The sequence below is a fragment of the Streptopelia decaocto genome, assembly GCF_964273445.1.
Source record: "Streptopelia decaocto genome assembly, chromosome: 2".
Taxonomy (NCBI): Eukaryota; Metazoa; Chordata; class Aves; order Columbiformes; family Columbidae; genus Streptopelia; species Streptopelia decaocto.
This window is the reverse complement of record NC_138655.1, coordinates 1,381,364-1,406,774: the sequence shown is the minus strand read 5'-3', so window position 1 is coordinate 1,406,774 and position 25,411 is coordinate 1,381,364. Positions and strand designations below refer to the sequence as shown.

The 25,411-nt window shown below is 53.6% G+C and overlaps 3 protein-coding genes across 3 annotated transcripts; all 3 read left to right on the top strand.

The window, feature by feature from the left end:
- Positions 1–1,061: 1,061 nt before the first annotated feature.
- LOC309436586 (feather keratin 4-like) lies at positions 1,062–1,382 on the top strand (the record flags this gene model as incomplete). Its single annotated transcript, XM_082045865.1, has 1 exon — positions 1,062–1,382. The coding sequence occupies one exon, from the start codon at positions 1,062–1,064 to the stop codon at positions 1,380–1,382; it is 321 nt and encodes a 106-aa protein (XP_081901991.1).
- An 8,477-nt stretch (positions 1,383–9,859) lies between these two features.
- Positions 9,860–10,162, top strand: LOC309436047 (feather keratin-like; the record flags this gene model as incomplete). The annotated part of the gene is made up of 1 exon (XM_082044904.1): positions 9,860–10,162. The coding sequence occupies one exon, from the start codon at positions 9,860–9,862 to the stop codon at positions 10,160–10,162; it is 303 nt and encodes a 100-aa protein (XP_081901030.1).
- A 6,208-nt stretch (positions 10,163–16,370) lies between these two features.
- Positions 16,371–16,691, top strand: LOC309436583 (feather keratin 1-like; the record flags this gene model as incomplete). The annotated part of the gene is made up of 1 exon (XM_082045862.1): positions 16,371–16,691. The coding sequence occupies one exon, from the start codon at positions 16,371–16,373 to the stop codon at positions 16,689–16,691; it is 321 nt and encodes a 106-aa protein (XP_081901988.1).
- Positions 16,692–25,411: the final 8,720 nt, after the last annotated feature.

Here is a 25,411-nt window from a genome sequence, read left to right as displayed (position 1 = left end):
TAGTCCTCCTGAGCTACCTGCCCCTTTTTGTAAAATTCACAAACTTTTGTAAAAGTCACAAACTCTTCCAGCTAAAGTTCAATGTTTAGTCAGGATGGTATTCTTCCCCACAGCTCCATATTTTTGCACATAGGGAATCTCTATGAACATTACAGAACCTTTGAGAACCTTACCTCAGAAACCACCCCTGCAGCTCTCTTGCTCCAAAACCTTGTGTCATATAACAAATCCACACGGCTACAAGTTTAAAAGCAAGAGGGGCACCAAGACATGCACAGATCAAACCCAATCAGGGAAGCCAGGCCTAAAGACAGGCTTAGAGAGATGTTAGCAAAGAAGGGAGAGACCAAAGACCACAGAAGAGGCAGCTCCTCATGCCCGTCGCAGCTCCGGAGCCCAGAGCAGCCTGCCAGGGCTGTGAGGAAATGAGGCGCCCTCCACACAATGCAACCGCAAACCACACGAGTGCTGTGGGATGACCTCACTGATGACACCCCACCTCTCCTGTGCTTCGGCCCCATCCTCTGCCCGCACTGACACGTACCATCAACGCCAAGCCTTTGGCCTCTAATGCTCACACTTCAAAGGTGCCAACAGGACCAAGTGGACACATCCTCAAGACAAGAACAAGAAATTGGAGCATTACGGGAAGGAAAACACACCCTCCTCATTCCTGGCCAGGCTGTGGCATCAAACAGCTGCTGGCTGCAAAATGCTGCCATGCGCAAAGGCTGTCCCGCCCCTCGGGGACCAGCATAAAAGCCGGCCCAGCGCCTCTCTCCCTCACACACTCTCCTGACGCCTTCTCCTCCCTCCGCGCTCAACAAGGTGAGCCTCAACCCCCTTCCCCTCCTTCTCCTGCCCCGCCTGGCCCCTCTCTTCCAGCACGCTCTGCCCCCAGCCTCAGCAGCCCTCACGCCTCCCCACCGCCACGCTCCCCACAGCCCCACACCAGCCTCCCCACTCCCTCACCCTCCTGCAACACTGCTCCTCACACCCCCACACCCCTGCGCTTGCTCAACAGCCTCTCGTCCCTTCCAGGGCCCCTCCACACCACACACATGGCCTGCTACAACGCCTGCCGCTCCTGGGGACCCACCCCGCTGGCCAACAGCTGCAACGAGCCCTGTTCCCTGCAGTGCCAGGACTCCCGCGTCGTCATCCAGCCTCCCGCTGTGCTGGTCACCCTGCCAGGACCCATCCTCACCTCCCACCCCCAGAGCACCGCCGTCGGATCCTCCGCATCGGCTGCCGTGGGCAACGAACTCGGCGCCCAGGGAGTTGCCGTCAACTCCGGCGCTTTTGGATACGGCTTCGGGGGCCTGGGTGGCTTCGGAGGCCTGGGCTGCTTTGGCGGCAGAAGGGGTGGATACATCTGCTAAGGGCTCTCGCCACCACCCGTGATGCCAACCACACACACCCTGGAAGCCACGCCACACACTGAGGACACGCACCTCTAGTCCTTTCCTGGCGCAGGGACCTGATGTCCATGGCTCCTCGACTCCAGGCACCAAGCACGGAGGCAGGGAAGTTGCCAGCCTGGGCTGCCTTCGTACCTCGATGAAGGTCCTTCTCCTCTACTCCCACATCTTTCTTTGCACCTCAGACTTGTGCTGTTCCACTTGGCACTCCTGCCTTTTCACTCTTCTCCCTCAATAAAATTCTCCTTCATTCCAGCTTGAGATGCAGCCTATTTTATTTCCCTTCCACGGCTCGTCCGACTTCACCTGACAAAAACCAGGCTCAGTAGCCCATCAGGGTGGGTGGAAAAGGGAAACAAGACCTCTCCCAGGAAATATGCCACCACCACAACCAGCGCCCAGTGGCTTCCAGGATGTGACACAAACCCATCCCTGGCTCAAACAGAGCCTTCCACATGAGAACGCTTCCCTGCGCTCATCTGGGACAAGATCTCTCCCATGCCAGCACACACATGAATAACTCTCTTCCCCAGAATGACTCTCCAGCCTTCCCAGCAAACACACTTCATTCCCTCCCCTTTGAAATTTCCACACATTGATAACATCCCCCATGTGCTCTTTGCCCCCTGGCTAAAACATCCCAGCTCTCTCATTGTCTTGTCAGGTGGAACATGTTCCAGACACTTTAGCATCTTTGTGAACCTGCACTTCTCCTGCACTAATACATCCATGTCCTTCTTCCACTGGGGAGCTCAGACCCGCACACAGGACCCCACATGAGACCTCACCAGTGCTGAGGAGACAGGAACGGTCACCTCCCTCAACCTCCTGCCAACATTTTTGCCAATGCTGCCATGGAGACTTGCTGGACCTTTTTACCTCAGGGTTTGATGGTCACCTCCAGGTCCTTTTGTTCTCCACCAGGACTGCAATGTCCTTCTCTGCCAAGATACTTTCTATCCAACTGGCCCACAGTCATTCCCGCTACTGCCACTGAGTCACCTCCAGAAACAGGACTTGGCTTCTCCCCTTGCCCAGCTTCATGAGATTCCACTATGTCCAGTGAAAGAGAATCAGGAAATTCATTCAGGAATCCCGAATTCAAACCACCATTCCCCATGGACTTATGCACATCCAGATACACAACCCCCCACTTTTGGAGGGCAGACGTAAGTCCAAATGACTCACCAGCACCCCCAGCCCAGCCCTGCACTGGCCCAACCTGCCTCTTGCCTGCCAGGCACTCCAGCACCATCAACACAGATGCACAGAGACCCTTCCTGCCCCACCTCATCTTCCTCGCCAACAAACACTGCTCATGCGGTGAACAACCCTCACGACACTCACCTCCACTGAATTCAGGCAGGTCTTGGGAGGCCAGAGATGTTCTCGCTCACTGCAAGCCAGCCAACGTTATTCCAGTTTGTAAAAAGGGCGTGAGTGAAGAGCCAGGAATCTGCAGACCTGTTAGTCTGACCACAGTACCTGGAAAATTATGGAGAAGAAACAACTGAGTGCTGCTGAGAGACAATTAAAAGACAATGCAATCATCAGGCAGTCAACATGTGCTCACTAAGAGAAAGTCACATTTAGTTAATTTGATCTTCTTCTACAATAAGGTCACCTGCCTCGTGGATGAAGAGAAGGAAATGGATGTAGCTTTTCTTGATTTTAGCATGTTTTTTGATCCTGTCCATCACAGCGTAATTCTGGACAAGTTGTCCAGCTGTCAGATGAGCAGGTACCTGGTACACTGTGTGAAGACCTCGCTGAAGGGCAGAGCTCAAAGTGTTGGAGGCAATCTGGCTACGCATGGCTGGTCACTGGTCACCGGCGGTGTTCCTCAGGACTCGGTCCGAGAGCCAGCTCTTTTCAAGATTTCTATCTACCATCTAGATGAAGGAGCTGATTGCATCATTAGCAAGTTTTCTGATGATACCAAACTCTGAGGTTCTGTTGATTCTCTTGAGCTACAAGAGCTCTTGCAGAGTGATCAACATTGATCAGAACAATGGGCAAACATCAATTGCATGAAATTTAAAAGGAACAAATGCCAAATCCTTCACATGAATGAAGCAATTCTGGACACAAGTACAGACTGGGAGAAGAGTGGCTGGAGAGCAGCCCTGCAGAAAGGGATCTGGAGTACTGGCTGACAGCAGCTGAACATGAGCCAGCAGTGTGTGCCCTGGCAGTCAAGAGGACAAAACCCATCCTGGGAAGCTTCAAACACAGAATCACCAGCGGCTCAAAGAGATTATTATCTCACTGCATTCTGTGCTGGTGTGGCCTCATCTTGAGTACTGTGGGGAGTTCTGGACCCCACAATTTAAAAAGGATCTCAAAGTGCTTCAAAGCATCCAGAGGAGGGCATCAACGTTGGTCAAAGGGATGTAAGGCAAGTCCTAGAGGAGCAGCTGAGGACAATGACTTAGTCTAGATTGGAGAGAAGGAGGCTGAGGGGTGACCTCATTGCTCTCTTCAGCTTCCTGATGAGGGGGACGTGGAGAGGGAGGTGCTGAGCTCTTCTCCATCAGATCCAGTGACAGGACACATGGGAATGGTTCAAAGCTGCACCACTGCAAGTTTAGACTTGACATTAGGAAATATTTCTTCACTAAGCTGGTGGTCAAAGACTGGAAGAAGCTTCCTAGAGAGGTGTTCAATACCCCAGGACTGTCGGTGCTTCTGAGGCATTTGGACACTGCTCTTAATACCACACTGTAACGTCTACTGAACCCTGATGTGGTCAGGAATTTGGACTCAATAATCACTGTCCCTTCCAACTGGAGCACTGTAGTGTCATCTATTCTCCTTCCCCAACCCTTTCCCATGCAAACATCCCCACCAGGTTCTCAGGTGCACAGCCCCGGGCACCACGCACACCTCCCATTGCCCCTGCACTATGCCCAGTCCCACTCTGGCCCCACAAACACTGCACACTGAAATGGCCTCACCCCTCGGCGCTCACCCCACATTCACACCCCAAAGCCGTCACTCACCAGCCTCCCCTGCCTGCCGGTCCCGCTCCCCTGGGCCTCTCACCGGCCTCACCAGCTCTCCCAGAGCTCTCCAGCCTCAGCCCCCATCGCAGCCTCCCCTCCCCACAGCCAGGCACTGCCTCAGCACTCACTGACCAGCCAATCAGGGGGCAGGTAACATCCTGACCATCAAGCCGAAGGTAGATACCTGCCAATCAGTGGGCAGCTTACAGTCAGTATAGAAGCACCTGGAATGTTCCAGAAGGTGCCTTTCAGGACCCCAAAATCAAGACTTCTGGTACAATAAATAAGATAATCCTCAACAAGTGGCACCAAAACAACGGCTGGACGGTGAACATGGGAGTGAATGAGTAGAAATGCTGCCGAAAACCAAACCAAAGGCCTCAGACAAGTGTAGCTGAGGGGACTTGGAAGGGTAAGATGGAGGGGAAATGTCCTGATCAAATAACACCCCCAAAAAACTGCAATCAATAAATACATCAACAGACTCTGCACTTCTTGCCTGTACTGCAGTGTGTCAGGGCACCCATGTCGAATCCCTGTCATGGCCCCCCCTTGCTGTGGGCCCCAGCCCAACCACCTGGCAGTGCCCGTGACACCATCTTCACTCACTGTCAGGTTCCAAGGACAAAAACACAGAGTCTTGTATCCTGCATCCCCTTGCTGTCAGGATCCTGGGCAACACATGCTGGGTGCCCAGGTCACCACCCCCTTCTTTTGGGGTCCTCAGCTGACCCAAGTGTGGGTCCTTGTTGCACTGTCCACTTGGCCCCATGGTCCCCATTCCACCTATGCAGGAGTCCCCAGACCACGGTCTCACCTTGCTGTGGGGTCCACAAATGATTCCTCGGGGGGTAATCAGCAGGACACCATCCCCTCTTCTCTGTAGGGCGCCACAGTGACCCATGCAGGGGGTCTCTGCACCACCAGCCTCCCTGCTGCAGAGTCCATGGAGCACCAGTGCAGGGGACACCAAGCAACCGTCCCTGTGCTCTGAGGTCACACAGAAAGCCCCTTTGTGAGGTCACCGTCCTCCTCAGTGTGGGGTCCCTGAGGCACAGCCTGGGGCCCTGAGGACCAGGACCACAAACAAGCCCGTGACCCTGCTCTGCTGGCAAGATGGGGCTCTGGGCTGCCTTGACCTTGGCTGGATGGCAGGTGCCCACCAAGCTGCTCTATCACTCCCCCTCCTCAACTGCATGAGGGGAGAAAATCTGAGGAAAGGCTCCTGAGTCTTTGTAAGGACAGGGAGATCTCCAGAGGCTGCAGTGGGACAATCTGCTCCAGCGTGGGGTTCACAACGGGCTGCAGGGGAATCTCTGCTCCAGCACCAGGAACACATCCTGCACCTCCTTCCTCACTGAACTTGCTGTCTGTAGAGGTTTTTCTCTCACATATTTCCCCACTCCTCTTCCAGTTACAATTGCGCAGTCCTTTTCCCCCTTCTTAAAGATGTTCACACATTTGTGCTACCACCATTGCTGGCTGGCTCAGGTTTCACCAGCAACCAGTCTGGTTGGAGCTGGCTGGTGCCATTGAATAGAATCAAAGAATTGTTTCAGGTGCAAAAGACCTTTAAGATCATCAAATCCAAGTGTTAACCAAGAAATACCAAGGTCACCACTAAACCATGTCCCCAGGCACCACATCTACACATCTTTTAAACACCTCCAGGGATCATGACTCCACCACTACCCTGGGCAGTATAAGTGCTTGACAACAATACCGGTGAATAAATTCCCCTAATAACCAATGTAAATCTCCCCTGCTGCAGCTTAAGGGTATTTTCTCTTGTCCTGTTCCTTATTCCTTGGGAAAGACACTGACACTTACCTCACTACAACCTCCTTTCAGGTAGTTGTAGAGAGCGAGAAAATCTCCCCTCAACCTCCCATTCTCCAGGCTACGCGTACTGAGGGTCCACTCGATCCCTTCATCCAGAGCATGGAGACAGATATTAAACAGAACTGGCCCCAGCACTGAGCCCTGGGGAACTCCACTTGTGAGCAGCCACCAACTGGATTTAACTCCAGTCACCACAGCTGTTTGGGCCCAGTCGTCCACCAAGTGTTTTTGCCAGTGAAGGATTCACCTGTCCAAGCCACGAGGAGCCACTTTCTCCAGTTGAATCAGTGTCAAAGGCTTTAATAAAGTCTAGGTAGACAACATCTACAGCCATTCTGTCATCCACTAAGTGGGTCACCTTGTCAGAGAAGGAGATCAGGTTGGTCAAGCAGGACCTGCCTTTCATCACCCCATCCTGACTGGACCTGATCGCCTGGTCGTCCCGTACGTATTGCGTGATGTCACTCAACATGACCTGCTCCATGACCTTCCCTGGCACCAAGGTCAGACTGACAGGCCTGTAGATCCTCGGATCCTCCTTCTGTCCCTTCTTCTTACATAACCATTGCATTTGCCAATCTCCAGCCAAGTGGGACCTCCCTGGTGAGCCAGGACTGCAGATAAATGATGCAAAGTGGCTTTGTGAGCACCTCCGCCAGCTCCCTCAGTACCCTTGCTGGCAGAGGGAGACCTTGTCTGATGCGTGCACGGGGGAGTGTCGTCATGTTGAAGCCTTTGAGACAGTGATAGGCTTCTCTTACATTCCGCAAGCTTCCAGCACTGGTGTTGGTGGTGGCATCTTTCCTAGAGATCTTGTTTCCCTTTTCCACCCATCCTGCTACCCTATTTAATCCTGTTTTTTATTGTGGGAGGTTGGAAGAACCATTGCAGAAGAAAGGAAGAGGAGGTGTCTCTGTCTGGGATGCATTTAACTTTATTGAGGGAGAAGTGTGAAAAAGCAGGAGCACCTTCTATGGGGTGACAAGAAGGATGTGGGAGAAGAAGAGAAGGTCCATGGGCCACATTTGCAGGCAACCCAGGCTGGCCCCTTCCCTGCTTCCATGCTTGGTGCCTTGAGAAGAGGAACCATAGACAGCAGGGCCATGTGCCTGCAAGGGCCAAGAGATGTGTGTCCTCAATCCGTGCTGTGGCTTGCTGGGTGGGTGTGGTTGGCATCAGCAGTGGTGGCGAGAGCCCTTAGCAGATGTAGCCGCCCCTTCTGCCTCCAAAGCAGCCCAGGCCTCCGAAGCCACCCAGGCCTCCGAAGCCGTAGCCAAAAGCACCGGAGTTGATGGCAACTCCCTGGGCGCCGAGTTCGTTGCCCACGGCAGCCGATGCAGAGGATCCGACGGCGGTGCTCTGGGGGTGGGAGGTGAGGATGGGTCCTGGCAGGGTGACCAGCACGGCGGGAGGCTGGATGACGACGCGGGAGTCCTGGCACTGCAGGGAACAGGGCTCGTTGCAGCTGTTGGCCAGCGGGGTGGGTCCCCAGGAGCCGCAGGCGTTGTAGCAGGCCATGTGTGTGGTGTGGAGGGGCCCTGGAAAGGACGAGAGGCTGTTGAGCAGCGCAGGGGGGTGAGCGTGCGAGGAGCGGTGTTGCAGGAGTGTGAGGGAGTGGGGAGGCTGGTGTGGGGCTGTGGGGAGCGTGGCGGTGGGGAGCCGTGAGGGCTGCTGAGGCTGGGGGCAGGGCGTGCTGGAAGAGAGGGGCCAGGCGGGGCAGGAGAAGGAGGGGAAGGGGGTTGAGGCTCACCTTGTTGAGCGCGGAGGGAGGAGAAGGCGTCAGGAGAGTGTGTGAGGGAGAGAGGCGCTGGGCCGGCTTTTATGCTGGTCCCCGAGGGGCGGGACAGCCTTTGCGCATGGCGGCGTTTTGCAGCCAGCAGCTGATTGATGCCACAGGCTGACCAGGAATGAGGAGGGTGTGTTTTCCTTCCCGCAATGCTCCAGTTTTTGTTCTTGTCTTGAGGACGTGTCCACTTGGCCCTGGCAGCAGCTTTGAAGTGTGAGAATTAGAGGCCAACGTCTCGGCGTTGCTGGTGCATGTCAGTGCGGGCAGAGGATGCGGCCGAAGCATAGGAGAGGTGGGGTGTCATCAGTGAGGTCATCCCACAGCACTCGTGTGGTTTCCGGGTGCTTTGTGAAGAGGGGGCCTCATTTCCTCACAGCCCTGGCAGGCTGCTCTGGGCTCTGGAGCTGTGACGGGCATGAGGAGCTGCCTCTTACGTGGTCTTTGGTCTCTCCCTTCTTTGCTAACATCTCTCGAAGCCTGTCTTTAGGCCTGGCTTCCCTGATTGGGTTTGATCTGTTCGTGTCTTGGTGCCCCTCTTGCTTTTAAACTTGTAGCTGTGTGGATTTGTTATACGACACAAGGTTTTTGAGCAAGAGAGCTGCAGGAGTGGTTTCTGAGACTAGGTTCTCAAAGGTTCTGTAATGTTCATAGAGAGTCCCTATGTGCAAAAATATGAAGCTGTGGGGGAAAATACCATCCAGGTTAAACAGAGAACTTTAGCTGGATCTCGGGGAAAACAAAGAGAGTTTATGACTTTTACAGGAAGGGGCAGGTATCTCAGGAGGACTACAGGGATGTCATGTGGTCATACAGGCGGAAAATTAGAATTGGGAATGTGCAAGTACAACATAATCTGGGTACTGTTGTAAAATACAAGAAATTTTTTCCAGACATACATTATCAACAAAAGGAGGGCTAAGGAGAATCTCCATCCTTCACTGGATGTGGGGCCACTCACACAGAGTATCTCCATTGCTCCAAAACGTTGTGATGTATAACATATCCACCCAGCTACAATCGTAAAAACAAGAGGGGCATGAAGACATGCACAGATCAGGCTTAGAGAGATGTTAGCAAAGAAGGGAGAGACCAAAGACCACGTAAGAGACAGCTCCTCATGCCCGTCACAGCTTCAGAGCCCAGACCAGCCTGCCAGGGCTGTGAGGAAATGAGGCGCCCTCCACACAATGCAACCGCAAACCACACGAGTGCTGTGGGATGACCTCACTGATGACACCCCATCTCTCCTATGCTTCGGCCGCATCCTCTGCTTGCAATGACACGCGCCATCAATGCCAAGTCGTCGGCCTCTAATGCTCACACTTCAAAGGTGCCACCAGGGACAAGTGGACACATCCTCAAGACAAGAACAAGAAACTGGAGCAATGCGGGAAGGAAAACACACCCTCCTCATTCCTGGCCAGCCTGTGGCATCAGACAGCTGCTGGCTGCAAAATGCCGCCATGCGCAAAGGCTGTCCCGCCCCTCGGGGACCAGCATAAAAGCCGGCCCAGCACCTCTCTCCCTCACACACTCTCCTGACACCTTCTCCTCCCTCCGCGCTCAACAAGGTGAGCCTCAACCCCCTTCCCCTCCTTCTCCTGCCCCGCCTGGCCCCCTCTCTTCCAGCACGCTCTGCCCCCAGCCTCAGCAGCCCTCACGCCTCCCCACCGCCACGCTCCCCACAGCCCCACACCAGCCTCCCCACTCCCTCACCCTCCTGCAACACCGCTCCTCGCACCCTCACCCCACTGCGCTTGCTCAACAGCCTCTCGTCCCTTCCAGGGCCCCTCCACACCACACACATGGCCTGCTACGACGTCTGCCGCCCCTGCGGACCCACCCCGCTGGCCAACAGCTGCAACGAGCCCTGTTCCCTGCAGTGCCAGGACTCCCGTGTCCTCATCCAGCCTTCCACCGTGGTGGTCACCCTGCCAGGACCCATCCTCACCTCCCACCCCCAGAGCACCGCCGTCGGATCCTCCGCATCGGCTGCCGTGGGCAACGAACTCGGCGCCCAGGGAGTTGCCGTCAACTCTGGTGCTTTTGGCTACGGCTTCGGAGGCCTGGGCTGCTTTGGAGGCAGAAGGGGTGGCTACATCTGCTAAGGGCTCTCGCCACCACCGCTGACACCAACCACACATAACCTGGAAGCCACGGCACGGGACTGACGACACGCACCTCTAGGCCCCTCCTGGCACATGGATCTGCTGCCCACAGCTCCTCTTCTCAAGGCACCAAGCATGGAAGCAGGGAAGGGGCCAGCCTGGGTAGCCTGCAAATGTGGTCCATGGACATTCTCTTTTTCTCCCACATCCTTCTCGGCACCTCTTAGGAGGTGCTCCTGCTTTTTCACACTTTACCATCAATAAAGTTAATTGCAGCACAGAGACATCTCCTCTACTTTTCTTCTACAATGGTTCTTCCAGCTTCACCCAATAAAAAACAGGATTCAATAGGCTATCAAGGTGTGTGGAAAAGGGAAATGAGACCTCTCCTAGGAAAGATGCTACCACCAACACCAGTGCCTGGAAGCTTACAGAACGTAACACAAGCCCATCACTGTCTCAAAGGCTTCAACATGACAACACTCCCCTGCGCACGCATTGGACAAGATCTCCCTCTGCCAGTTCACACGACTCACTCTCTTCCCCAGCAGGACTTTCCAGCTCTTCCAGCACACAGCAACAAAAAATCATAGAGTTTGGCGGGAACATTGGGAGAGCATGTGGTTCAACCCACCTGCTAAGGCAGGGCCACCTAGAGCACATTGGCCATAACCATAGCAATTGGGGTTTCAGTGTCTCTGAGGATGGAGACGCCACCACCTCTTCTTCAAGTCTTTGATCCCCCTCACACTGAAAAAGCCTTGCCTTCTTTGCCCATGGAATTCCACGTGTTTGTTCTTGAGACCAGGGACTCTTCTGCAGCAAGTGCGCACTGCTAAGAAGAACCAGGGTCCCTGGACTTCATTCCCTCCCAGCCAAGATTTATGCGCACTGACAGCATTCCCCATGTCCCTCTTTGTCACCTGGATAAAAAGTCCCAGCTCTCTCAGCCTCTCCTAAGACAGAACATGTTCCAGCAACTTTAGAGTCTTCATGGCCCTGCACTGGTCATGCTCCACTAATTCCATGCCTTTTTCTACTGGGGACCCTGGACCCACACAAAAAACACTGACTCACCGGCACCCCCAGCCCAGCCCTGCACTGGCCCAACCTGCCTCTTGCCTGCCAGGCGCTCCAGCACCATCAACACAGACACACAGAGACCCTTCCTGCCCCACCTCATCTTCCTCACCAACAAACACTGCTCATGCGGTGAACAACCCTCACGACACTCACCTCCACTGAATTCAGGCAGGTCTTGGGAGGCCAGAGATGTTCTCACTCACTGCAAGCCAGCCAGCGTTATTCCAGTTTGTAAGAAGGGCGTGAGTGAAGAGCCAGGAATCTGCAGACCTGTTAGTCTGACCACAGTACCTGGAAAATTATGGAGAAGAAACAACTGAGCACTGCTGAGAAGCATTTAAGGACAATGTAATCATCAGGTACAGTCAACAGGGGTTCACTAAGGGTAAGTCCCGTGTAACTGATTTCCTATCCTTCTAAGGCAGCGTCACCTGCCTTGTGGATGAAGAGAAGCTGGCGGATGTAGTTTTTCTGGATTTTAATAAAGCTTTTGATCTATGCGAATGGGGGGAATATTGTGAGGTGTTCTGCATCCCACAATTTAAGAGGAATGTCAAGGTACTTGAAATCACCCACAGGAGGGCAACAAAGTTGTACGAAGATCTGGAAGGCATGTCCAAAAGGAGCAACTGAGGACAGTGTGTTTGTCTAGTTTGGACAGAAGGAGGCTGAGGGATGACCTCATTGCTCTCTGCAGCTTCCTGAGGAGGGAACATGGAGAGGGAGGTGCTGAGCTATTCTCCATCAGATCCAGTGACCGGACACATGGGAATGGATCAAAGCTGCACCACTGCAGGTTTAAACTTGACATCACGAAACATTTATTTACAGGGACAGTGGTCAAACACTGCAACAGGCTTCCTAGAGAGGTGGTCGATACCCCAAGCCTGTCAGTGTTGCAGAGGCATTTGGACACTGCTCTTAACACCACGCTTTAACTTTTACTGAGCCCTGATGTGCTCAGGCAGTGGGACTAGATGGTCACTGCTGGTCCCTTCCAACTGGACTGCTCTAGTCCCATTTGTTCTGCTTCCCCAACCCTTTCCCATGCAAACATCCCCACCAGGGTCTCAGGTGCACAGCCCCGCACACCACGCACACCTCCCATTGCCCCTGCACTACGCCCAGTCCCACTCTGGCCCCACAAACACTGCACACAGAAATGGCCTCACCCCTCGGCGCTCACCCCACATTCACACCCCAAAGCCGTCACTCACCAGCCTCCCCTGCCTGCCGGTCCCGCTCCCCTGGGCCTCTCACCGGCCTCACCAGCTCTCCCAGAGCTCTCCAGCCTCAGCCCCCAGTCGCAGCCTCCCCTCCCCACAGCCAGGCACTGCCTCAGCACTCACTGACCAGCCAGTCAGGGGGCAGGTAACAACCTGTCAGTCAGGGGGCAGCTGACAGCCGCTATAGAAGCAACTGGAAGGTTCCAGAAGGTGCCTTTCAGGAACCCAAAATCAAGACTTCTGGTACATTAAATAGATAATCATCACCAAATGACCCAAAGACAACTGTTGGAGGATCAATCAGAGAATGAATGAGTAGAAATGCTGTCAAAAAACAAACCAAATGACTCGGACAGCACCAGCTGGGGGGACTTGGAAGGGTAAGATGGAAGGAAAATGTCCTGATTAAATAACAACCACAAAAAGCTCCAATCAGTAAATACATCAACAGGCCCTGCACTTCTTGCCTGTGCTGCAGGGTGTCAGGGTACCCATGTGGAATCCCTGTCATGGACCCCCCTTGCTGTGGTCCCCAGCCCAACCACCGGGCAGTGTCCATGACACCATCTTCACTCACGGTCAGGTTCTAGGGACAAAAACACAGAGTCCTGTATCCTGTGCCCCCTTGCTGCCAGGACCCTGGGCAACACATGCTGCGTACCCAGGTCACCACCCCCTTGCTGTGGGGTCCACAGCAGATCCAAGTGTGAGTACTTGCTGCACTGTCCCCCTGGCCCCATGGTCCCCATTCCACCTACGAAGGAGTCCCCAGACCACGGTCTCACCTTGCTGTGGGGTCCACAAATGATCCCTAGTGGGGGTAATCAGCAGGACACCATCCCCTTTTCTCTGCAGGGTTCCACAGTGACCAATGCAGGGGGTCTCTGGACCACCAGCCTCCCTGCTGCAGGGTCCATGGAGCACCAGTGCAGGCGACACCCAGCAACCGTCCCTGTGCTCTGAGGTCACACAGAAAGCCCCTTTGTGAGGTCATCGTCTTCCTCAGTGTGGGGTCCCTGAGGCACAGCCTGGGGCACTGAGGACCAGGACCACAAACAAGCCTGTGACCCTGCTCTGCTGGCAAGATGGGGCTCTGGGCTGGGTTGACCTTGGCTGGATGGCAGGTGCCCACCAAGCTGCTCTATCACTCCCCCTCCTCAGCTGCATGAGGAGAGAAAATCTCCTCATGGCTCCTGAGTCTTTGTAAGGACAGGGAGATCTCCAGAGGCTGCAGTGGGACAATCTGCTCCAGCGTGGGGTTCACGACGAGCTGCAGGGGAATCTCTGCTCCAGCACCAGGAACACATCCTGCACCTTCTTCTTCACAAACTTTGCTGTCTGTAGAGATCTTTGTATCACATATATCCCCACCCCTCTTCCAGTTACAATTGCGCAGTCATTTTTCCCCTTCTTAAAAATGTTCACATATCTGTGCTACCACCATTGCTGATTGGCTCAGGTTTTGCCAGCACCCATTCTGCTGGAACTGGCTGGCGCCTTTGAATACAATCAAAGAATTGTTTCAGGTACAAAAGACCTATAAGATCATCAAATCCAAGTGTTAAACAAGAAATACCAAGGTCACCATTAAACCATGTCACCAAGCACCACATCTACACATCTTTTAAACACCTCCAGGAATGATGACTCCACCACTACCCTGGGCAGTCAATGCTTCACAACACATTTGGTAAATAGATTTCCCTAATATCCAATGTAAATCTCCCATGCTGAAGCTTGAGGCCATTTTATCTTGTCCTGATGCTTCTTTCTTGGGAAAGACACTGACACCTACCTCACTACAACCTCCTTTCAGGTATTTGTAGAGAGCGAGACGGTCTTCCCTCAGCCTCCCTTTCTCCAAGCTACGCTTACCGAGGGTCCACTCGATCAGACCATGGAGACAGATATTAAACAGAACTGGCCCCAGTATTGAGCCCTGGGGAGCACCACTTGTGAGCAGCCACCAACTGGATTTAACTCCAGTCACCACAGATATTTGGGCCCAGTCATCCAGCCAGGTTTTTGGCCAGTGAAGGATTCACCTGTCTAAGCCATGAGCAGCCACTTTCTCCAGTTGAATCAGTGTCAAAGGCTTTAATAAAGTCTAGGTAGACAACAACCACAGCCATTCCCTCCTCCACTAAGTGGGTCACCTGGTCAGAGAAGGAGATCAGGTTGGTCAAGCAGGACCTGCCTTTCATCACCCCATCCTGACTGGACCTGATCACCTGGTCGTCCCGTACGTGCTGTGTGATGTCACTCAACATGATCTGCTCCATGACCTTCCCTGGCACCAAGGTCAGTCTGACAGGTCTGCAGATCCTCGGATCCTCCTTCTGTCCCTTCTTCTTACATAAGCAGCACATTTGCCAACCTCCAGCCAAGTGGGACCTCCCTGGTGAGCCAGGACTGCAGATAAATGATGCAAAGTGGCTTGGTGAGCGCCTCCGCCAGCTCCCTCAGTACCCCTGGCTGGATCCCATCAGGCCCATAGATCAGTGAGTGTCTAACTGGTGTAGGAGGTTTCCAACCATTTCCCCGTGGATTCTGGGGGTTTGTTCTGCTCCATCTTCTACATCAGAGGCTTGGTATCCAGAGAACAACTGGTCTTATTAGAAAGACTGCGACAAAAAAAGCATAAATAATTTTCCTCATCCTTTGCTCTGTGTGAGTGGCCCCACATCCAGTGAAGGATGGAGATTCTCGTTAGCCCTCCTTTGCTTGATAATGTATGTCTGGAAAAAATTCTTGTATTTTACGACAGTACCCAGATTATGTTGTAGTTGCACATTCCCAATTCTAATGTTCCCCCTGCATGACCACATGACATCCCTGTAGTCCTCCTGAGATACCTGCCCCTTCCTGTAAAAGTCATAAACTCTCTTTGTTTTCCCCGAGATCCAGCTAAAGTTCTCTGTTTAACCTGGATGGTATTCTTCCCCACAGCTCCATATTTCTGCACATAGGGACTCTCTATGAACATTGCAGAACCTTTGAGAACCTTACCTCAGAAACCACCCCTGCAGCTCTCTTGCTTAAAAACCTTGTGTCATATGACAAATCCACACAGCTACAAGTTTAAAAGCAAGAGGGGCACCAAGACACGAACAGATCAAACCCAATCAGGGAAGCCAGGCCTAAAGACAGGCTTAGAGAGATGTTAGCAAAGAAGGGAGAGACCAAAGACCATGTAAGAGGCAGCTCCTCATGCCCGTCACAGCTCCAGAGCCCAGAGCAGCCTGCCAGGGCTGTGAGGAAATGAGGCGCCCTCCACACAATGCAACCGCAAACCACACGAGTGCCATGAGATGACCTCACTGATGACACCCCACCTCTCCTACGCTTCGGCCGCATCTTCTGCCCGCACTGAGACGCACCATCAACGCCAAGCCTTTCCCTCTAATGCTCACACTTCAAAGCTGCCACCATGGCCAAGTGAACACGTCCTCAAGACAACAAGAAGAAACTGGAGCAATGCAGGACGGAAAACACACCCTCCTCATTCCTGGCCAGGCTGTGGCATCAAACAGCTGCTGGCTGCACAATATCGCCATGCGCAAAGGCTGTCCCGCCCCTCGGGGACCAGCATAAAAGCCGGCCCAGCGCCTCTCTCCCTCACACACTTCTCCTGACACCTTCTCCTCCCTCCGTGCTCAACAAGGTGAGCCTCAACCCCCTTCCCCTCCTTCTCCTGCCCCGCCTGGCCCCTCTCTTCCAGCACGCTCTGCCCCCAGCCTCAGCAGCCCTCACGCCTCCCCACCGCCACGCTCCCCACAGCCCCACACCAGCCTCCCCACTCCCTCACCCTCCTGCAACACCGCTCCTCGCAGCCCCACATCCCCCTGCGCTTGCTCAACAGCCTCTCGTCCCTTCCAGGGCCCCTCCACACCACACACATGGCCTGCTACGACGCCTGCCGCCCCTGCGGACCCACCCCGCTGGCCAACAGCTGCAACGAGCCCTGTTCCCTGCAGTGCCAGGACTCCCGCGTCGTCATCCAGCCTCCCGCCGTGCTGGTCACCCTGCCAGGACCCATCCTCACCTCCCACCCCCAGAGCACCGCAGTCGGATCCTCCGCATCGGCTGCCGTGGGCAACGAACTCGGCAACCAGGGAGTTGCCGTCAACTCCGGCGCCTTCGGCTACGGCTTCGGAGGCCTGGGCGGCTTCAGAGGCCTGGGCAGCTTCGGTGGCAGAAGGGGTGGATACATCTGCTAAGGGCTCTCGCCACCACCCGTGATGCCATCCACACACACCCTGGAAGCCACCCCACACACTGAGGACACGCACCTCTAGGCCCTTTCTGGCACAGGGACCTGCTGTCCATGGCTCCTCGTCTCCAGGCACCAAGCACGGAAGCAGGGAAGTTGCCAGCCTGGGCTGCCTTCGTACCTTCTCCTCTACTCCCACATCTTTCTTTGCCCCTCAGACTTGTGCTGTTCCACTTGGCACTCCTGCCTTTTCACTCTTCTCCCTCAGTAAAATTCTCCTTCATCCCAGCTTGAGATGCAGCCTATTGTCTTTTTCTCCCACGGCTCGTCCAACTTCACATGAGAAAAACCAGGCTCAGTAGCCCATCAGGGTGGGTGGAAAAGGGAAACAAGACCTCTCCCAGGAAATATGCCACCACCAACACCACCAGTGCCCAGTGGCTTCCAGGATGTGACACAAACCCATCCCTGGCTCAAACAGAGCCTTCCACATGAGAACGCTTCCCTGCGCTCATCTTGGACAAGATCTCTTCCATGCCAGCATACACACGAATAATTCCCTTCCCCAGCATGACTCTCCAGCCCTCCCAGCAAACACACTTTATTCCCTCCCCTCTGAAATTTCCACACTGATAACATCCCCCATGTGCTCTCTGCTTCCCGGCTAAAGCATCCCAGCTCTCTCAGAATTTGCTCATGTGGAAGATGTTCCACACCTTTAGAATCTTCATGAACTTGCACTTCTCCTGCACTAATACATCCATGTCCTTCTTCCACTGGGGAGCTGAGACCCGCACACAGGACCCCACATGGGACGTCACCAGTGCTGAGCACAGAGGAATGGTCAACCCCCTCATCTTCCTGCCAACACTTTTCCCAATACTGCCCTGGAGACCTGACGGCCCCTTTTGCGTCAAGGGTTCATTGGCACCTCCGGGTCCTTTTGTTCTCCACCAGGACCAAAAAGTCTCTCTCTGCTAAGATGCATATGTCCATTCCGTCCCCAGCCATTCCTGCTTCTGGCACTGAGTCGTCTCCAGAAACAGGGCTTAGCCTCTCCCCTTTTGCTCAGCTCCGTGACATTCCTCTATGTCCAGTGAAAGGAAATCAGGAAGCTCCTTCAGGAATCCGGTAATCAAACCACCTTTCTTCGTGGACTTATGCACATCCAGATACACAACCCCCCCGCTTTTGGAGGGCAAACTTGAGTCCAACTGACTCACCAGCACCCCCAGCCCACCCCTGCACTGACCCAACCTGCCTCTTGCCTGCCAGGCACTCCAGCACCATCAACACACACGCACAGAGACCCTTCCTGCCCCACCTCATCTTCCTCACCGACAAACACTGCTCATGCGGTGAACAACCCTCACGACACTCACCTCCACTGAATTCAGGCAGGTCTTGGGAGGCCAGAGATGTTCTCGCTCACTGCAAGCCAGCCAGCGTTATTCCAGTTTGCAAAAAGGGCGTGAGTGAAGAGCCAGGAATCTGCAGACCTGTTAGTCTGACCACAGTACCTGGAAAATTATGGAGAAGAAACAACTGAGTGCTGCTGAGAGACAATTAAAAGACAATGCAATCATCAGGCAGTCACCATGTGCTCACTAAGAGAAAGTCACATTTAGTTAATTTGATCTTCTTCTACAATAAGGTCACCTGCCTCGTGGATGAAGAGAAGGAAATGGATGTAGCTTTTCTTGATTTTAGCATGTTTTTTGATCCTGTCCATCACAGCGTAATTCTGGACAAGTTGTCCAGCTGTCAGATGAGCAGGTACCTGGTACACTGTGTGAAGACCTCGCTGAAGGGCAGAGCTCAAAGTGTTGGAGGCAATCTGGCTACGCATGGCTGGTCACTGGTCACCGGCGGTGTTCCTCAGGACTCGGTCCGAGAGCCAGCTCTTTTCAAGATTTCTATCTACCATCTAGATGAAGGAGCTGATTGCATCATTAGCAAGTTTTCTGATGATACCAAACTCTGAGGTTCTGTTGATTCTCTTGAGCCACAAGAGCTCTTGCAGAGTGATCAGCATTGATCAGAACAATGGGGAAACATCAATTGCATGAAATTTAAAAGGAACAAATGCCAAATCCTTCACATGAATGAAGCAATTCTGGACACAAGTACAGACTGGGAGAAGAGTGGCTGGAGAGCAGCCCTGCAGAAAGGGATCTGGAGTACTGGCTGACAGCAGCTGAACATGAGCCAGCAGTGTGTGTCCTGGCAGTCAAGAGGACAAAACCCATCCTGGGAAGCTTCAAACACAGAATCACCAGCGGCCCAAAGAGATTATTATCTCACTGCATTCTGTGCTGGTGTGGCCTCATCTAGAGTACTGTGGGAACTTCTGGACGCACCATTTAAAAAGGATCTCAAAGTGCTTGAAAGCATCCAGAGGAGGGCATCAAAGTTGGTCAAAGGGATATAAGGCAAGTCCTAGAGGAGCAGCTGAGGACAATGACTTAGTCTAGATTGGAGAGAAGGAGGCTGAGGGGCGACCTCATTGCTCTCTTCAGCTTCCTGAGGAGGGGGATGTGGAGAGGGAGGTGCTGAGCTCTTCTCCATCAGATCCAGTGACAGGACACATGGGAATGGTTCAAAGCTGCACCACTGCAAGTTTAGACTTCACATTAGGAAATATTTCTTCACTGAGCTGGTGGTCAAAGACTGGAAGAAGCTTCCTAGAGAGGTGTTCGATACCCCAGGACTGTCGGTGCTTCTGAGGCATTTGGACACTGCTCTTAATACCACACTGTAACGTCTACTGAACCCTGATGTGGTCAGGAATTTGGACTCAATAATCACTGTCCCTTCCAACTGGAGCACTGTAGTGTCATCTATTCTCCTTCACCAACCCTTTCCCATGCAAACATCCCCACCAGGTTCTCAGGTTCACAGCCCCGTGCACCACACACACCTCCCATTGTCCCTGCACTACGCCCAGTCCCACTCTGGCCCCACAAACACTGCACACAGAAATGGCCTCACCCCTCGGCGCTCACCCCACATTCACACCCCAAAGCCGTCACTCACCAGCCTCCCCTGCCTGCCGGTCCCGCTCCCCTGGGCCTCTCACCGGCCTCACCAGCTCTCCCAGAGCTCTCCAGCCTCAGCCCCCAGTCGCAGCCTCCCCTCCCCACAGCCAGGCACTGCCTCAGCACTCACTGACCAGCCAATCAGGGCGCAGGTAACAGACTGACCTTCAGGCAGCAGGTAACAACCTGCCAATCAGGGGGCAGATAACAATTTGACCATCGAGGACAGCTGACAGGCACCAGCTGCTCTAGAAGCCCCTGGAAGGTTCCAGAAGGTGCCTGTCAGGACTTGAACATCAACAGCACCACTACAATAAATAGATAATCTTCAGCAGACAAACACAGAACAACTGCTGGGAGGGCTGGTGGGTGAACAAGGGAATGAATGAGTAGAAATACTGCTGAAAACTAAACCAAAGGCCTCGCAGGACAGTAGCTGGAGGACTTAAGAGGAAAAATGGTGTGAAAATGCCCTGATTAAATACCAACGCCCATGAATAAAAATTTTACTAAATAAATATATCAACAGACACTGCACTTTTTGCCTGGACTGCAGGTTCTCAGGTCCGCCCATGTGGGATCCCGTCTCCACATCTCTCCTTCCTGCAGGGAACCCGTACAAACCAGACAAGGACCCCAGGTCACAACCCCCTTGCTGTAGGGTCCTCAGCTGACTCAGGTGTGGGTCCGTGTTGCACTGTGAGCCTGGATGAACGGTCCCTGCTCCACGTACATGGGAGAAACTGGCCACTGTCTCACCGTGTTACAGGGTGGAGACCCAGGTAGAGCATCCTGTCTTCATAGCAGGGCCCCACAGTGACCCATGCAGGGGGTCTCTGCACCACCAGCCTCCCTGCTGCAGGGTCCATGGAGCACCAGTGCAGGGGACACCAAGCAACCGTCCCTGTGCTCTGCGGTCACACAGAAAGCCCCTTTGTGAGATCATTGTACTCCTCAGTGTGGGGTCCCTGAGGCACAGCCTGGGGCACTGAGGACCAGGAGCAGGAACAAGCCCGTGACCCTGCTCTGCTGGCAAGATGGGGCTCTGGGCTGCCTTGACCTTGGCTGGATGGCAGGTGCCCACCAAGCTGCTCTATCACTCCCCCTCCTCAACTGCATGAGGGGAGAAAATCTGAGGAAAGGCTCCCTGAGTCTTTGTAAGGACAGGGAGATCTCCAGAGGCTGCAGTGGGACAATCTGCTCCAGCGTGGGGTTCACAATGGGCTGCAGGGGAATCTCTCCTCCAGCACCAGGAACACATCCTGCACCTCCTTCCTCACAGACTTTGCTGTCTGTAGAGATTTTTCTATCACATACATCCATTCCTCTCGCTCTTCCAGTTACCATTCTGAAGTCATTTTCCCCCTTCTAAAGACGTTCACGCATTTGTGCTACCACCATTGCTGGTTGGCTCACCTTTCACCAGCAACCAGTCTGGATGGAGCTGTCTGGTGCCTCTGAATAGAATCAAAGAATTGTTTCAGGTACAAAACACCTTTAAGATCATTAAATCCAAGTGTTAACCAAGCAATACCAAGGTCACCACTAAACCATGGCCCCAAGCACCACATCTACACATCTTTTAAACACCTCCAGGAATGATGACTCCACCACTACCCTGGGCAGTGTAAGTGCTTGACAACAATATTGGTGAAAAAATTCTCCTAATATCCAATGTAAATCTCCCCTGGTGCAGCTTAAGGACATTTTCTCTTGTCCTGTTCCTTGTTCCTTATTCCTTGGGAAAGACACTGACACCTACCTCACTAAAACCTCCTTTCAGGTAGTTGTAGAGAGCGAGAAAGTCTCCCCTCGGCCTCCCTTTCTCCAGGCTACACTTACTGAGGGTCCACTCGATCCCCTCATCAGACCATGGAGACAGATATTAAACAGAACTGGCCCCAGGACTGAGCCCTGGGGAACACCACTTGTGAGCAGCCACCAACTGGATTTAACTCCAGTCACCACAGCTGTTTGGGGCGAGCCATCCAGCCAGGTTTTTGCCAGTGAAGAATACACCTGTCCAAGCCATGAGCAGCCACTTTCTCCAGTTGAATCACTGTCAAAGGCTTTAATAAAGTCTAGTTAGACAACATCCACAGCCATTCCCTCCTCCACTAAGTGGGTCACCTGGTCAGAGAAGGAGATCAGGTTGGTCAAGCAGGACCTGCCTTTCATCACCCCATCCTGACTGGGCCTGATCACCTGGTTGTCCTGTACTTGCTGCGTGATGTCACTCAACATGATCTGCTCCATGACCTTCCCTGCACCAAGGTCAGACTGACAGGCCTGTAGATGCTCGGATCCTCCTTCTGTCCCTTCTTCTTACATAAGCAGCACATTTGCCAACCTCCAGCCAAGTGGGACCTCCCTGGTGAGCCAGGACTGCAGATAAATGGTGCAAAGTGGCTTGGTGAGCGCCTCCGCCAGCTCCCTCAGTACCCTTGGCTGGATCCCATCAGGCCCCAGAGATTTGTGTCCAGCTGGTGTAGGAGGTTTCCAACCATTTCCCTTTGGATTCTGGGGGCTTTGTTCTGCTCCCTGTCTTCTACGTCAGAGGCTTGGTGTCCAGAGAATTATTGGTCTTATTAGAAAAACTGAGATGAAAAAAGAATTAAACCATTTTCTTCATATTTTGACATATGATTGCCCCCACAACCAGTAAAGGATGGAGATTCTCGTTATCCCTCCTTTTTTTGGAAACGTATCTCTGGAATAATTTTATTGTATTATGTAACAATAAGCAGACTATGTTGTAATTACGCTTTTGCAATTCTAATTTTCCCCCTGCATAACCTCATGACATCCCTGTAGTCCTCCTGAGATACCTGCCCCTTCCTGTAAAAGTCATCTACTCTCATTATTATCCAGAGATCCAGCTGAAGTTCTCTGTTTACCCAGGAATGTCTTCTTCCCCACAGCTTCTTATTTCTGCACAGGGGGACTCTCTATGAACATTACAGAATCCTCGTGAGTCTTATCTCAGAAATCAGCCCTGTAGCTCCCTTGCTCCAAAACATTCTGAATGTATAACAAAACCACACAGCTACAAGGTTAAAAGCAAGAGGGGCACCAAGACATACACAGATCAAACCCAATCAGGAATCCAGGACTAAAGACAGGCTTAGAGAGATGTTAGCAAAGAGGGGACAAACCAAAGACCATGTAAGAGGCAGCTCCTCATGCCTGGCACAGCTCCAGAGCCCAGACCAGCCTGCCAGTGCTGCAAGGAAATGGGGCGCCCTCTTCACAACACACTCAAACCACACGAGTGCCATGGGATGATCTCACTGACGACACCCCACCTCTGCTACGCCCTGGCCGCCTCCTCTGCCTGCCCTGACACACACCAGCAACGCCTTGGCCTCTGAAGCTCACACTTCAAAGCTGCCACCAGGGCCAAGTGGACACGTCCTCAAGACAAGAACAAGAAATTGGAGCATTACGGGAAGGAAAACACACCCTCCTCATTCCTGGCCAGGCTGTGGCATCAAACAGCTGCTGGCTGCACAATGTCGCCATGCGCAAAGGCTGTCCCGCCCCTCGGGGACCAGCATAAAAGCCGGCCCAGCACCTCTCTCCCTCACACACTCTCCTGACGCCTTCTCCTCCCTCCGCGCTCAACAAGGTGAGCCTCAACCCCCTTCCCCTCCTTCTCCTGCCCCGCCTGGCCCCTCTCTTCCAGCACGCTCTGCCCCCAGCCTCAGCAGCCCTCACGCCTCCCCACCGCCACGCTCCCCACAGCCCCACACCAGCCTCCCCACTCCCTCACCCTCCTGCAACACCGCTCCTCGCACCCCCACACCCCTGCGCTTGCTCAACAGCCTCTCGTCCCTTCCAGGGCCCCTCCACACCACACACATGGCCTGCTACAACGCCTGCGGCTCCTGGGGACCCACCCCGCTGGCCAACAGCTGCAACGAGCCCTGTTCCCTGCAGTGCCAGGACTCCCGTGTCCTCATCCAGCCTTCCACCGTGCTGGTCACCCTGCCAGGACCCATCCTCACCTCCCACCCCCAGAGCACCGCCGTCGGATCCTCCGCATCGGCTGCCGTGGGCAACGAACTCGGCAACCAGGGAGTTGCCGTCAACTCCGGCACTTTTGGCTACGGCTTCGGAGGCCTGGGCTGCTTTGGCGGCAGAAGGGCTGGATACATCTGCTAAAGGTCCTCGCCACCACCCCTGATGGACACCAGCTACCACACTGAAGCTACGGCATGGATTGTGGACTCACCTCTGGACCCTTCTCGGCACGTGGACCTGCTGTCCATGGCTCCTCCTCTAAAGGAGCCAGGAAGATCTTGGTGCTCTGGCAAGATCTATGTCACAGAAGCAACCCCAGCCGATGGTCACCCTACATGCAGCTTATTCTTGTCACCTTCTCCTTGGTGCTCCTGCCTTTTTACTCTTCTTTCTGGTCAATAAAGGTCTCTTGCATCCCAGCCTGAGACGTCTCACTTTACTTTCTTCTCTCAAGGCTCTTCCAACCTCACCCAGCACAAAGCCAGGGCTCAAGAAGCACACAGGATAGGGGGGAAAAGGGCCACAAGACCTGTCCCAGGAAATAGGTCACCACGTATATCACCACGAACAAAGAGCAGAATCTGGGGGTCTTCCAGAACATGATACAAGCCCATCACTGGATCAAAGAAAGACTTAGACACGACAACACTCTCCTCAACATGCCTCTGGTGAGACCTCCCTATGCCAACACACACTTGACCATCTTTCTTCCCCAGCATGACTCTCCGACTCTACGCGAAGCAGAATCACAGAATCATTTAGTATTTAGACTTTCCTCATGGATTCACACGTCCTGCCAATTCTGTGGTCCAACACAGGCTTCCTACAGGGTCACATTTCCTGTAGGTGCACCCACCTGCTCCAGCGTCAGGTCCTCTACAGGCTCCACGTGGTTATCTCCTCCACTGTGGACATCTCCTGCACTGTGGACCTCCATCAGCTGCAGGGGAACAACCTACTTCAGCCCAGTTCTTCACCACAGCCTGCAGGGCAATCTCTGTTCCAGAACCTAGACCACCTGCTGCTCCTCCTTCTTCACTGATTTTGCTGTCTCTAGAGATTTGTCTCCCGCATTTATTCCCTCCTCTCTTACAGTTACTATTCTCAAGTAGTTTTTTTCCCCCTCATAAACATGTTTTCACAGAGGTGCTACCACCATTGCTGGCTGGCTCAGCTTTCGCCAGCAGTGGCTCTGCCTTGGAGCTTGCTGGCCAGTCTTGTAGAATCATGGAATTTTTTGGGTTGCAAAAGAACTTTTGGATCATCAAGTCCTGCTCTTAACCTAACAATAGTGTACCCCTATTAACCTAACACGTCTACCACTAACCCCCGTCATCAAGCACCACATCTACGCACCTTCTGCACACCTCCAGAGATGGTGACTCCACCACTGCCTTGGGCAGCCTGTTCCAATGCCCAAAACCCTTCAGGAAAAGCCATTTTTCCTAATAGCCACACTAAACATCCCCTGGGACAACTTCAAGCCAGAACCGTCTACCAGCACTGCGAGGAAATGAGGCCCCTCCACACAATGCAAGCACAAACCACACTAGTGCCATGGGATGACCTCACTGACGACACCCCACCTCTCGTGCACTTTGGCCACGTCTTCTGCCCCCCCTGACACGTGCCATCAACACCAAGTTGCAATCAACACCAGGGGCAG